At 54.4% G+C, this 13,359-nt stretch overlaps 1 protein-coding gene across 4 annotated transcripts in view; it reads left to right on the forward strand.

Annotated features, from left to right (window-relative positions):
* OTOF (otoferlin) overlaps positions 1-13,359 on the forward strand; it is a 111,737-nt gene that overhangs the window by 43,511 nt on the left and 54,867 nt on the right. For all 4 annotated transcript variants that reach the window (XM_064448387.1, XM_064448388.1, XM_064448389.1 and 1 more), the window contains exon 5: positions 715-926. In XM_064448387.1, coding sequence (XP_064304457.1) covers positions 715-926 — 212 coding nt within the window. The remainder of the gene's footprint in view (positions 1-714; positions 927-13,359) is intronic.

Consider the following 13,359-nt stretch of genomic DNA (forward strand, 5'->3'; position numbering starts at 1 on the left):
GAGGTGGGTAAGTGGGCGATGACCAAGTAGAAGAGGTAGAGGACCTTACTCTATCTTGGTTCATCCAGAAGAAGCTTTACATCAAGCTTGGACAGACCAGTGCCAGGTCCCTTCCCGTCCCTGAGCTCCAGCTGGGCTGGTCATGGCCAGGCTGGGAAACCCTCTCCCCAAACTAGAATCTATCCAGCCCTCCCCAGGGATGCTCCTCCCTTGCCAAACCCTGCCTGAGGACGGGATGGGGCCAGGCAGGAGCAAGGATCCTTGCATCCGTGGAGCTTGGCAGCTCAGCACTTAAGAGCAGGGCACAAATTCTTACCAAGTTGATGCACCACAGAGAAAAACCCACCAACATGACACGGCTTCCTCTGCTCTCGGCGCCTTCAGCTTCTCGAAGGGTTTGTCTGCCGTTCAGGGCTTTTGGCATCTCTCGTACCTGATGTAGTTGGTCTGGGATGCACCAGCGACTCCAAGGTGAATCAGGTCCCTGAGCAGGAGGGAGGCTGCAGCACCACGCTGGAGCTGGGTCGGACCACCTCCTGAAGCCAAAGACCTGCTCTCCGCATGTCTCATGCACTAAGAAGAGACTTCGGGGTCAGCAAGGCTCAGAGATCAAGCCAGCTGATGCAACAGCTCCTCCCACCTCTCAGATTTTGCAGGACCTTTCCTCCCTGTGCTGCCCTTGGGTGCTGATTATGTCTTCCTTGTGTGTTGCAGACCAGCATCTCCATAGAGATCAGGTACCAGGCTCTGGACGGGACAGTGGGCGCCTGGAATGACAAGGAGTTCCTCGAGACCCCCAGCATCCTCTCAGAGGGGGATGGCAGGTACCCCTTAGAGACAGACAGCCTCCTTTCCAGCCACCGGCAGGGCTCCGACCTCTCTCCGGGCAAATCCAACCAGCAGTCCTCAGAGAGGAGCTTCAGAAGGTAACGTGGTGCTCAGCACTTGGAGATGGCAGCGGGGAAGGGGCGGGCTTGGCTTGTCACGAACGGGCAGCATTGCCCCAAGTGCTCCTCTAAGGTGCATCACATCTCCTGGCCATCAGAAGACCCATTATCACAGCTCAAGGTGAGGATGGGCTGTAAGTGTCCACCCACCGATGCCAGCAGGTCCCTGGTGCTCCACCATGCCCGCCCAGCACAGAGCTGAGTCTTCCAGCAAGCGCTGGGGTTTGCAGCACATGGCAGATGCTGGAGAGCAAATGTAATTAAGTAGAGATTCAGAGAAGATGAAGGGTCTGGCTGTTGGTCAGGCTTCATACCGGACAGGATTAGAGCCCATCCATGGTGTCTAGAGCCACATGTGCAGACATGTGGGGTCTCGCATCTCGATGGAGCTCACGGTGCCCCCAGGACTGAGCTGCCTTCAGGGCAGGAGGTGGAGGTGTGCCGAGGGGCGAGTGCAGCTGCAACCAGGGGCAGGAGGGCATGCTGGCCACAAAAGCACACCAGTGTGGATGCTTCTGGGGTGGAAGGTGACAGTGACAGTGCCTCTGACTCATATCGTGTGCTGGGGGACATCATGAGTGTGCACATCCCATGGCAAGGCGGTTGGCACAGAGGAGGCTGGAGGAAAAAGCAAGGATGCTGGGGCGTGGGCAGGTGGAGGGAACGCGCCCTGGCACCTCCCTTGCAGCATTAACCCTCAGACAGCTTCACAAAAACCTTGACCAAGGTCCCTCCACGGCAGTCTGTTGGGACCTCAGCACCTCACCCGGCTTAAATGAATCCTGTATCAAAGGCAGCGCCTGGGCAGGTGAGCCCTGTTTGGATTATCCGAGGGGCCTTCACCCTGTGGTGGCACGTGGGGACACCTCCAGTGCTTCTAAGGGATGCTGCTACCACCTTTCTATTCATTTAAGGGTCCTTAGCACCACCCTTTTGTCTTTCTAAGCTCATGGGACCTGACGTTGGATGAAAACAAGCCCAGGGACTGTATCCTTCCACTTCTTGGCACAAAGCTGCTGTAACCAGCTGCAAACCCAGCCTGGTGACTGGGATGGGTGGGGAGGGCTCAGGACTGGGGGCACTGTCCATTGGGGTGAGGTACAAGCTGGGACCAGTTCTGCCATGAGCTGTGGCTTGTGATGCTCAGGGCTCAGCCCTTGCTGGGAGGAACAGCCCCTTTACTGCCTCATACGTGGCCACGAGGCCAAGGCATGGATGGACCCTGAGTCCCCAGTGATGCTGGGCTGGATTCAGCCTACTCCATCAGAGGCACTTTGAACCCTGCGCTAATCCTTACCCAGCTCTCAGGCAACAGGAGAGTTTTGCAAGCATGAAACCACTTGTGATATAAATAAATATTGGGTTCATGGGCTGCTAAGCCAGATTTTCAGGCAGCTTCATACTCAGTTGTGTTGTCCACCAAGGTGACTTTGTCTGTTGGTCTCCACTCCCGTAGCTTTTGAAACTATTGACCTCTTTCAGTTGGAAGAGTGGAGCCATCAAAGTCTGGACTTGCTAAAAGTCATATGGAAAGAAATAAACTGGTAGAGGAAAGAGAGTCTAGTAGTGGGACAGGCAGAGAGTGCAGGCAGCCCAGGCAGAGCTGAGTCTTTAGGTCACCCACCGCTCTCCTGGGACGAGCACAGTCCTCATCCGAGGACTGCAGAGTGCTGGTGCATCAAAGGACAGCCCTTGCGTCTCCAGATCCACACGGGAGCCCAGCCTGGTGGTGTGACTCCAAACATATCCCTAGGGATCGGCTGCTTTTCTTACCAGCATTTACACCTCGGGTGCTGCTGCAGCCGTACATCCCCCACGCTGGCTTTATGCAGCTGTGTGCTTCGGTAGCGTTGGCTTTCTGTCTGGGTTTAGCACTTTGTTGTGGCCATATAAGGGCAAAATTTCTTTTCCCCATGGTGCAAGACGGAAGGGAGATATCTCCAGTCGCTCGCACCACTCCTAGGCAGCTAATTAACTGTGTGAATTGGGCTGAAACCTGTGAATTTTCAAGCAGATTGGAAGTGCGGATTCGTTTCCCAGCTCAGTGGACCGTGATGTTGCTGAACAGGGAAGACGCTGTGGGATTTAAAAGGCGGGCGGCAGGGCATCGCAGCCCGGCTTGCAGAGGGGGTGTCAGTCTGTCTGTCAGCCCCGTATGCTGGGCGGCCAGCATCCTGCCTGCGCCACGTGGGCTTTGGAGATGCGGGCAGCATGATGTGAACGTGGTTTCGCTCTCACCGGAGAGAGAATTAACGCCGCAAGGCTGATGCGTCGCCTGCAGCAGGCGGTCGGATGAATTGAGGCTCTGCATTAGGGACTGTAAAGTAAGTCTAAGGTGACCAGCTCAGCCGGAGGTTGAGGACAGCCGCATTTAGTCTCCCAGATCCCACCTGGATCGCACCCAGGAGGTGTGTGGTTTGCTGAGCAGCCCTGCTCGGGTGCACAGAGATGCGCCGTGGCTGAAGGCTGCTGAGCTGTGCTGGCTGCATGAAGACGGTGCTGAGCAGAAGGTCTTTTTGAGGCTAGTTTATACATAGTTGGTGAAAAATCCTTCCTGTTGGAGAGCTGAAGTAAATGCAAGAGTTTATAAACAGGCAGCAGAGCCGTGCGGAGGTTAAATACCACTGTGGCATCTGTAAATGGTGCTGCAGCACTGATCCTTGCACTGAGTTTCCCCCACAGCTTGGCACCTCTAAGCAGGTGGGAGAGTGGTTCCTGGTGGTCACAGTTTGGTGAAAATCCCTTAATATTTGGCCTCAGCTTCTCCTTCAGATCCATGAAGCTTTAGAAAAAAAAATCCCTTTATACTTCGGGCTTCTGCCGAGCGAGGCCGAGCGCAGCGGGTGGCCCATCAGCCCCAGCGCTGCCAAGAGAACCGCTGTAGCCCCTTCCCGCTGCCTCAGAGCCCTGGCTACAGGAGCAGGCTGTGCCGTCCCGCGCTGCAAGCAGGCTCGTAGACAAACTGTTTTAAAGGAGGAGAGGAAGAATCATCCCTTAGCCTGGAGCAGAGGGGGCCGAGGGCAGCCTCATGGCGCTCTGCAGCTCCCTCCCGAGGGCAGGAGGAGGGGCAGGGCTGGTCTCTGCTCTCTGGTGACCAACGCCAGGCCCCGAGGGAATGGCAGGGAGATGTGCCAGGGGAGGGTGAGGCTGGGCATTAGGAGAAGGTCCTTCCCCCAGAGGGTGGTGGAGCCCTGGCACAGGCTCCCCAGGGGGGCATCACGGCACCAGCCTGGCGATATTCAAGCAGCACTTGGCCAAGGCCCTCAGAGACACGGTGTGAATTTGGGGTGTGCTGTGCAGGGACAGGAGCTGGGCTCGATGGTCCTTGTGGGTCCCTCCCAGCCCAGGGCATTCTGTGATCAGCAGACATGCCAAAAGAGCAAGGCATGCCAGTCCCACTGTCCCAAGCTTAAATTCACACGTGGACGATTGCACTAAAACTGGTTTCTCCTGCTGCTTTTGTCCCAGGGAGCTTCCCCACGTCCCCTGGGTTGGAGACCTGTCCCACAGCAGGTCATTTTGAGCACAGGGGCTGTCAGGCCTGGCTGTGTCTTGCTGCCAGCGCTCGCCTCTGCCAACCCCAAGGGTCATTAATGCCACCACCACTATTGTTACGAGTACCAAGGGCTGATGTTTTCCGTGTCACCACCCTCGCAGGATGGAAGAGGACGAGATGTATTACCACAGTGAAGATGAACTTTTGGGAGAGGGGGACACCCTTAGCCAGGGATCCCTCAACACGAGGTAGGGAGCCAGTCAGCACCCACTCATGCTGGTGGCAGTGGGGTTTGCAGTGCTGTGTTGCTCCTGCCTTGTCCCCGTGGATCTCCCACAAGCATTAGGCTTGGGTTCCCATGTCTTGGCTGCAAGAGAGCTGGTTGGCAGAAGCGATGGAGCAGCTGGGAAGGCATCCTTGGAAAGGATGCTCAGGAGGGGTGCTGGGATTCAGGATGGAGAAAGGGCCTGAGGGTGAGGCTGAACTGGGGTACTGCCCTGCCTTTGTGGTCCCCTTCCTCCTCCAGGTCCCACCACCCATCAGGCACAGCTGTCTCCAGAACCAGACATCGGCCACGTCCAGTGCATGGGGAGGAGCTCTTGTGGTGTGCATGAAGATCTGACTCCTGTTTGCAGTGGCTTTTCTTGCAGTGCGGTGCCACCAGCTGCTCCCCAAAGAAAAGAAAGAGTTTGGGGAGGAGCTGCGAAAAAGAGAAGTTCAGGTAAAACCCAGGGACCGACCCAATGCCTCTGAGAGTAGCTCAGCCAAAGGAAGGAGCATTCTGGGGGGGGTGGGAAATCCTCAACTTGGTGGGTCCAGTCATGGCAGAGAGCACATGAGGGTGGTTCTTCCTACACATGGCTCTTCTGGGGAGCTCATTTCTCGTGGCAGCTCCTCATGCAGCCTGTTGCCTAGTGCCTCGAGCTTCGCTGGCATGAAGATGTTGGCCAGGTCAAGGACCTGAAGTGCCCATATCATTAATAAATTATTAGGACAGTCTCTGAGAAGATTTTGGCTACCTAGAACTGACCTAAACAATCCCCAGGCAGGGTCAGGAGGTACAACAGCCATGGGCCAGCCCCCAGGTTAGGGACTGCCCCTCCAAACCCTTTGGATGGAAAGCATTAACACGGGTGCGACGTGTGCCAGGCAGTTTGGCTTCAAAGGCAGGGAGCGTGCCCTTGAACTTTTCATTTCATAGCGTAGAGGTGTGGGGCTGGGCCCGTGCCCAGCGAGCAGGACGCTCCAGAAGCACGTTTGTTCCCGCATGTGCTCCAGGCTGTAGATGCATCTGGGATATCATATGGAGGGACAGTCAAAGTGCTCTGACAAGGCTTCTGGATGCCTGGGAGTCCCCCAAAAAGCTCAAATCCCACTTGGGCCAAGCCGAGATGTGGGAGCCATGGCCCCGTGCGTTGGATGGGGCACTGCTGTGCAATGCCTTCAGCTTCCCGTGGGTGCCACCGCTCGGCGTGGGGCTGGGTCGGGCAGCCCTGCCGTGCCACACCGACCTTTGGACCTGGCCAAACCAGGGAAGACAAGTTCAAAGCCGAGTCCAGCTCCCACCTTACCTTCGAGGGTTGGGTCCGGTTTGGGATGAGCTGCTCATCATTTTGGCACAAGATAGCCAAAAATCAAATTTCTGAGGGTCGGCAGTGAGATGCATCGTAGGGATAAGGGGAGAGAAACCCAGGTGTGACTGGGAGGGAGTTCAGCTCCCGTCCCTGGAGATGCGTACGTACAAGCTGGATGCCCACCTGAGGAAGGGTTTGTGGGGAGCTGATCTCCCTTGGGGAAGTAGTTGGACTTGAAATCTTCTTGGCAGCCCCTTTGCCTGTCATTCTGTGTGTCTGTTTCCATCCTCTGTGTCCCCTTTGAATCCAAATGAAGGCAGTGGAAAGATTTCCCTGGATTTCCACAGGCTTTCTGTCAGCGTTGTCTCCATCACAAAGCTGTTTACCTCCTCCCCTGGCTCATTAGGGATATTATTTTGTTATTCAGCTGAATCCCTTTCCTGAGGGGATGCAGAAGGGGGGAAACAAACAGACCTTGAGATGGGAAAAGCAGCAGCAGCCACAAGGAATGTATAAATAGCGCTGGGCTTGCCAAGCACTTCTCAGCCATTCGCTTGCAGCCTAATAGAGGTGCCAGCGGTGCTGGCGAGACGCGCGTCGGGAACCTGTGCCGGCAGCGGGGATTATACCGGCGAGACCTGCAGCCGGGCTCAGTCCCTGTGCTGTCAGAAGACACACACCTTGCAGGAAATACCATATTTGCTCTTGTGCAACTCCTCCGTGCCCAGAGCAACGACTTCAGTTCATAGAAGACGTTTGAACAGAGTGAATTTTCTTGTTTTCTGGACAAAATCTCGGGCGAGGGGATGAGAGAGGGGAGGCACAAACTCGTACGGGGTAAATAAATGGTCCATATGGAAGCACAGGTGACGGTTGGGCTCTAGACAGTAAAAGGCAGAAAAAAACCGTAACTGCAGTCACGATTCGCTGTTTCAAAGAGACGCCCAAATCCCTCGGCCCCGCTGGGCAGGCGTTGAGGAGCGGCCCCCCGAGCTGCGGCTGGATGCTGCGGAGCAGAGAGGCCGAGCGAGGTCCCCCTGCTGCCAGCATCCCTCATCCCTCCCTCCACCCCTCTGCTGCCACCGCCTCTGCCTGGCCCAGCCAACGGCCACGTCAGGGCACGGATCCACCTGGGAAAAAAAAAGTCAAGCAGTAAACAAATAACCACTCTGGGCTTTTATTAATTTGTTTTTCAAAGCTGGGTCACTTCCAGTTCACAGTGGGGCCACACACCGACCTCCAAGCTGACTCCAAACCTTGCACCACCTTTGCTGTTGACCCACAGCCTGAAGCTTACTGAACTTCTTGCCTGGGCTCAGACTTTGCAGCCTTGCACAGAAGCCCAGACCCTCCTGCAGGCAGACGTGGAGCTCTGGCCAGGTTACTCGCCAGGGTCACCTCCCTCCGGTGGCTTAGAGGTGGAGAGGTCCTTATGTCCACGGGCTGCCCAAGGAGGTAACCAGCACTCCAGGGAAGGCTGGTGGTGATGTTTGGGACGTTATGGCACTGAGCAGTGAGCAAGGGATGTCAGATTTGCCTTCTTCCCACCAGTCTGTGCTTCATCTACCTTAGCAAAGCAAGACCTGAAATCCTTGCCCCAGGGCGTGCTGTGCAGGGGCCACCCTGCCCTCAGCAGTAGGCACAAACCCTTAAGGGATGGCCATTTGCTCCCCATGAAGTCCCAGCAGGATTTCTGGCAAGGAAGTGCAGGTGCAAAGCTCTATTTGCTATTTTTTTCCTCCATCACAAGGAAAAGTACTCAAAACCCTGGAGCACCTCCCCAGTTCCCCTCTAATGATGCAGGCAGAGACAAAGAGCACACTGAGAAATAAGGCTGCAGTCAATAGACCCGTGGGAAGCAGTTTGTTGGAGGCTGCTGCCTCGCTGCAAACATTTTTAAAACACAGCCCTCAGCCATGCGCCCTTATGGCTCGACCCTCCCCTGCTGACAGATCCCTTGGGAGCCTGGGCTCGTCCTCTGGCTGCACGCACGGTGCTTTCGTGCAGCGACAGCATCGTTATTGGCATTTAACCTTGCCAAGACTGTGAACCGGTTGGCATCGGCATCGTCCAGCTTCACCTCTGGGTTTTTTTCCACCCTCTGGAACAGCTTTTAATTTTTGCCATCCAAATAGGCGATGTCTTTCATAAGCTACCTTCCCAGGCTCCCTCAGCGTTAAATGAACAGTGGGGCAGCTCCACAGGCTGCTCGCCTGCCCCCAGGCCCAAGCTTGAGGCTGGTGGAGGATCCCCCATCCGCCCTGCTTCTGCTTCTCCAGCGAAAGTGGGGGATCCTAGGCGAGAGGTTTACTCTCCACCCCTAAAATTTAAATGGCTCAAGATTAGTGAGACAATTCCCATCTCAGAAGTGCCTGCAGACAGTCCAAGTTCGCAAATTAAGGCATTGCAAGGACTGCTTTTATTATTCCACTAACTGGAACTGTAATCCCATGTATTTATTAAAGACAGACCATTATTCCCTTATTTCAATTACACTTGAATGTTAGATCTGTGGTTACGAAAATTAGCAAGACTCTTAACTAGCTGAGCCCAGCAGGGTGCTAATGGAGATTTCTTTGCAATGCTTCTTCATAGGGGCTCCGGAGAGAGCTCCTGCGCTCCTGGACCAAAGGAGGGGTGGGGGGAGCAGATGGGTCCCTGTGGGCACCGTGTCTGGAGCATCCTCCCCAGGCACAGCATGGCCAGCTCCAGCTTGTTCTGATAGCTCTAGTTATTGTGACAGCTCTAGTTATTTTGGCAGCCAGGAGCAAGGGCTCCTGGTGCTCTGCATTTCCCCGCCAGCGGAGGAGGTGTGCTGATGGGCTCATCTAGACCTCGCCGCTCTCTGCAGCTTCCTGAGGAGGGGACGTGGAGAGGAGGTGCTGAGCTCTTCTCCCTGGGACCCAGGAACCGGACACCTGGGAACGGTTCAAAGCTGCATCAGGGGAGGTTCAGGCTTGGCATTAGGAAGCATTTTTTTACCAGGAGGGTGGTCAAACACTGGAACGGGCTTCCTGGAGTCGATGCCCCAAGCCCGCCAGTGTTTAAGAGGCATGTGGACAATGCCCTTAATAACATGCTTTAACTTAATCACCCTTGAATTGGTCAGGCAGTTGGACTAGGTGATCTTTGTAGGTCCCTTCCAGCTGAAATAGTCTCTCTTCTCTCTTCTCTCTTTTCTCTTCTCTTCTCTTCTCTTCTCTTCTCTTCTCTTCTCTTCTCTTCTCTTCTCTTCTCTTCTCTTCTCTTCTCTTCTCTTCTCTTCTCTTCTCTTCTCTTCTCTTCTCTTCTCTTCTCTTCTCTTCTCTTCTCTCCTCTCCTCTCCTCTCCTCTCCTCTCCTCTCCTCTCCTCTCCTCTCCTCTCCTCTCCTCTATTTCTATTTCTATTTCTATTTCTATTTCTATTTCTATTTCTATTTCTATTTCTATTTCTATTTCTATTTCTATTTCTATTTCTATTTCTATTTCTATTTCTATTTCTATTTCTATTTCTATTCCTATTCCTATTCCTATTTCTACTCCTATTCCTATTCCTATTCCTTTCCCATCCCATTCCATCCCACCTTTGGCCTGGCTGGGGCCAGGGGCTCTAGGGCAGGAGACAAGAGCTGGACCTTGACCATCTGCTCCAGGATGCCCGGGCAGGGCCACCCCCTCGTCGGTCGTGGCTGGGAGGGGAGAGGTGCCCCCTGGCAGGCTGGAGCTCCTGCTTGTGGGAGCCATGGATTAGCGAGCACGTGAAGAGAAAGCTAGAGAGAGGGAGATTGCAGCAGTTGAGCTGCCTAAATTTCAGGGGTAAAGGGGCTGGATGCACCCATGCAAGCTTGCAGCAGGAAGGGGAAGGTGCAGGAAACATTGGTACACTCTGTCCCGTCCCTGGGAGGGGGAGGACTTAGCCCCCACCCCAGGCTGCCCAGAGATCGATCCCGGACAGATTGCGGCAGCTCTGGAGGTGTTAGTGACACCTTACCACTGATTCATTTTCAGTGAGCTCCCCCGGTGCAGGGAGGATTTTGCACAAGAAGCGTCTGAGGCATTGCGCAAAGCTGAGCCTGGCTCGGGCTGTAGCAAACCTGTGCTGGGGTTTACCATGAATCAAATGAGGGGAAAAAAAAAAACAAAAAAGAAAGAAAAGATGTTTCACATTCAGGCTTTTGGAAAGAATGAAAGGGCACTTTGATGTGAACCGTCCTTTTGAATCAAAGAAAAGGACCCATTTTGTTTAAAATTTATTTGTTCATATGTACAGCAATGTCCTGGCTCCTTTGGAAGGTCCTTCCATTTCCAACAGTTACAGGTCCCAGACCCAAGGCAAAATTGCACCACAAGAATAAAAAGAGAAAGTTTCGGTGTTGCCAAATCTGCATTTCAAGACCAGGCATCAGCGTGGCTGGGAAGGGCTCCCACCAGACCCTCTCCTGGCCTTCCTCATCCTCATCCCCCCATCCCCTTCCCCGCAGCTGCGCTGGGAGCATCGCAGACCTGAGCATGCCCCAGGGTGTCCTGCCTCCAGCCTGAGGAACCCCTGGCCTCTCTGTCTTGCACAGGAGATGGACAGTTTGCATCAGGGCAGCAGCACCAGGGTGCAGACAGCTGGATCTGGGCTCGGGGCAGGCAGAGAGGAGCAGGGAGGGAAAGGACAAGGGAAGGGGCATTAACGAGGCACAAATCACGATGTGCGGGAGCTCTGCCCCATTTCCCAGCACCTGCAGGGTCTGCTCTGGAGCGGGGGGGCAGCTCCAGCAGAACTGGGAGCAGAAATGCCTTGGACCAGCACTGCTAAAACCATCAGAGCTTCATTCTCAGGCCCCTTAGACTGGTGCTGTATCCCTTTGAGGGTGCCGTGCAGGTGTTTGCAGGATGGGGCCTGAGTTTGCAAGCTGTGATAATTATTTGTACTATATTGGCCTCGTGTTTCTGCTGGGGAGGGAGCTGGTGTGCTAAACCCCAGCTTGATGCCCGCCGCTCATACTCAGCACTGCAATCAGCCAGGATGGGGTGAGGGCAGGACTTTGCAAGGGAAAAGCAGCTGGTAATTCATGTTACCTCCTTCCAGGCAGCCTGGCACAGGGTACAGCACCGACCCAAGGTAGTTTTTTCCAGCCTAAACAGCTTTTCTCTTTGAGCAAACTCACCCCAAGCAGAAGGGAAGAGGTAGGAAGGAGGCCAGGGCGGCGGGGACCAGATCACATCCACCCTAGCGTGAAGCTCGGCCAGTCAAATAGCCCCAGAAAAACCAGTCTGGGTCGTGCACGGACCCTGCAGGCGCTGCTGGGAGTGGTGTGGGTGGCGGAGGGAGGATCGTCCCAGTGCAGGGCGGCTGTGGGTTTCCAGGCATGCATGAAGTGGTTTGCTGTGTTGTTATGTTCTGGAGTTCTTCCTGTACTGGAGCAAATCACCATGTTTTCTAAAATGCTGACGCAACAGAAGAGCCCTTTATCTTTGTATCACAGTAGATTTTTTTCCTCTCTCTGTAAATGCCCTAGCCTTGGAGACGATGCAGAAGAAGAGCAGCACACTAGGTAAATACCCACACCAGCCCTGCTCAGGTGGTGACCCTGAAATCTACATTCAAAGCCTTGCTCTCCAGAGACCGCTTCCTTAAATCCAGGCTTCAATGTCAAAACTTGGAGGTCCAGATCTGTCAAGTCTAGATTTATGCCTTTCACCGGGGGTCACAGGCCAGGAGCCCACTCACCCTGAGCAGCATCCGTACGATGAAGCAAGCCAGGGCTCGGGGGCAGCACCTTCCCGTCTGCGAGGGCGTTAGCGTGGTCCCTGGCACGGCTCTGGCTCAGTATTTGTCTGGGATGGTTTATGATAGCACAGGGACTATGATATGATAGACCGGGGACCACCCCCGCCACCCTGGTGGATGCAGTTTGTCAAGAGAAGGGACTTTACCTCTACAGACACGAGCAGTTTTATGGCCAGAGAATGAGCCTTGGTCCATTTATTTACCAATATATCCTCAGATTCCCTCTGTGGCTGGTAAAGTGAGATGGGCACTTCCAGAGGTGGTTCAGCCCGCTCGGCTGCCAAAATTCGGGTGGGATGGGTCTGTGCATGTCACAGCTCCTGACCACCATGAAACTGAGACCCCAGGAAGCATCACCCGATAGCTGTTGACCTTGAAATATTCATGGGCAGGACAGAGCTCTGCAGATGAAAGCAATCTGGTCACGGTGAATTATTGATCGTGTGTTTTCTTGTGCCTGCCCAGTGGGTCCAAGACAAGTCTGACTGGGTTCAGCTCTCCGCCTGCCACTAATTAGCCCCATGGGTCACTTGCCCCAAAGCTGGGGTCATTGCCAAGCACTGGAGTTGAACTCAGGGATGAAAATACCCTTGACAGGAGTCTGGGAGAGGCAGGACGCCCTGCTTCTGTCAGGCCTGGGCACTTTGCTGGTCAGCCTGTGCTGGTCAATGGTGCAAACACATTTGCTTGGTGCTATTGCTGCTCACGGTGGCTTTCCAGAGCTGCTGTGTCTTAGGCAGGTAGAAATCAGATAGTGCTGTGAGGTGCATCCTAGCACCATCCTGCATGGCCCTAGGAAGCTCAGGAAGGCTCTTGCTATGATCCCAATCTTCCTAGGCTGCCCCCGTAGTCACAGGAAAGAGGAATCTCCCAAGGGATGGTTGCCCACATCGGATCTCGCTCAGCCTTTGGATGGGTGTGACCCCATCCTTGGTGGTTGTGGAAGACTGATGTGGACAGTGCATAACCTCCATGTCCAAGTAGATAAGGAGGGTCCAAAACTTCTATTTCAAGTGTGGCATTTGGACACACGTCTTCGGGATGTCACACACCGGACCAATGCCTCCATCAGCATAACCAGGCAAAGGTCCTTTTCACCCTGAGCAAAGAAAAGAGATCTCCCAAAGGCTCTCAGCCCCTTTCAAGTTTCCCCCATCCTTTTTGCAACCCTTCCAATGTACCATTAAATTGCTGGGGGGAAAAAAATGCATCCTGAGGACCCTGAAAAGCAGGAAAAGGCCTAGGAAAAGGTTCAAAGCGATAGACTGGGTGCTGCCGTGAGTCCCAAGGCAGAGCCTGTAGGAGCTTGAGGTATTTCCTGGAAGCACCTGTGATCTAGACCGACCCCGAACTGTTCCAGTGTAGGAGCTCCCTCCTTGGAAGGAGGGAGCACTCACCAGGTCCACGTTTCCCTTGCTGCTCGTGGGCTGCTTCGAGAAGCCTGACACTGCTATTATTTTTTTTTTTCTCTCTTTCTTTTCGGTGCCTCACTCAGGATTAAGTTTAACGATGGATACAAGTCAGTAGCAAGGTACCAAAGTGTCATGACTGGTGGGATCTTGGCTTTTTGGCAGGGTGGGGCGG

This window comes from Phalacrocorax carbo, chromosome 3 (genome assembly GCF_963921805.1).
Source record: "Phalacrocorax carbo chromosome 3, bPhaCar2.1, whole genome shotgun sequence".
In the NCBI taxonomy this organism is placed as follows: domain Eukaryota; kingdom Metazoa; phylum Chordata; class Aves; order Suliformes; family Phalacrocoracidae; genus Phalacrocorax; species Phalacrocorax carbo.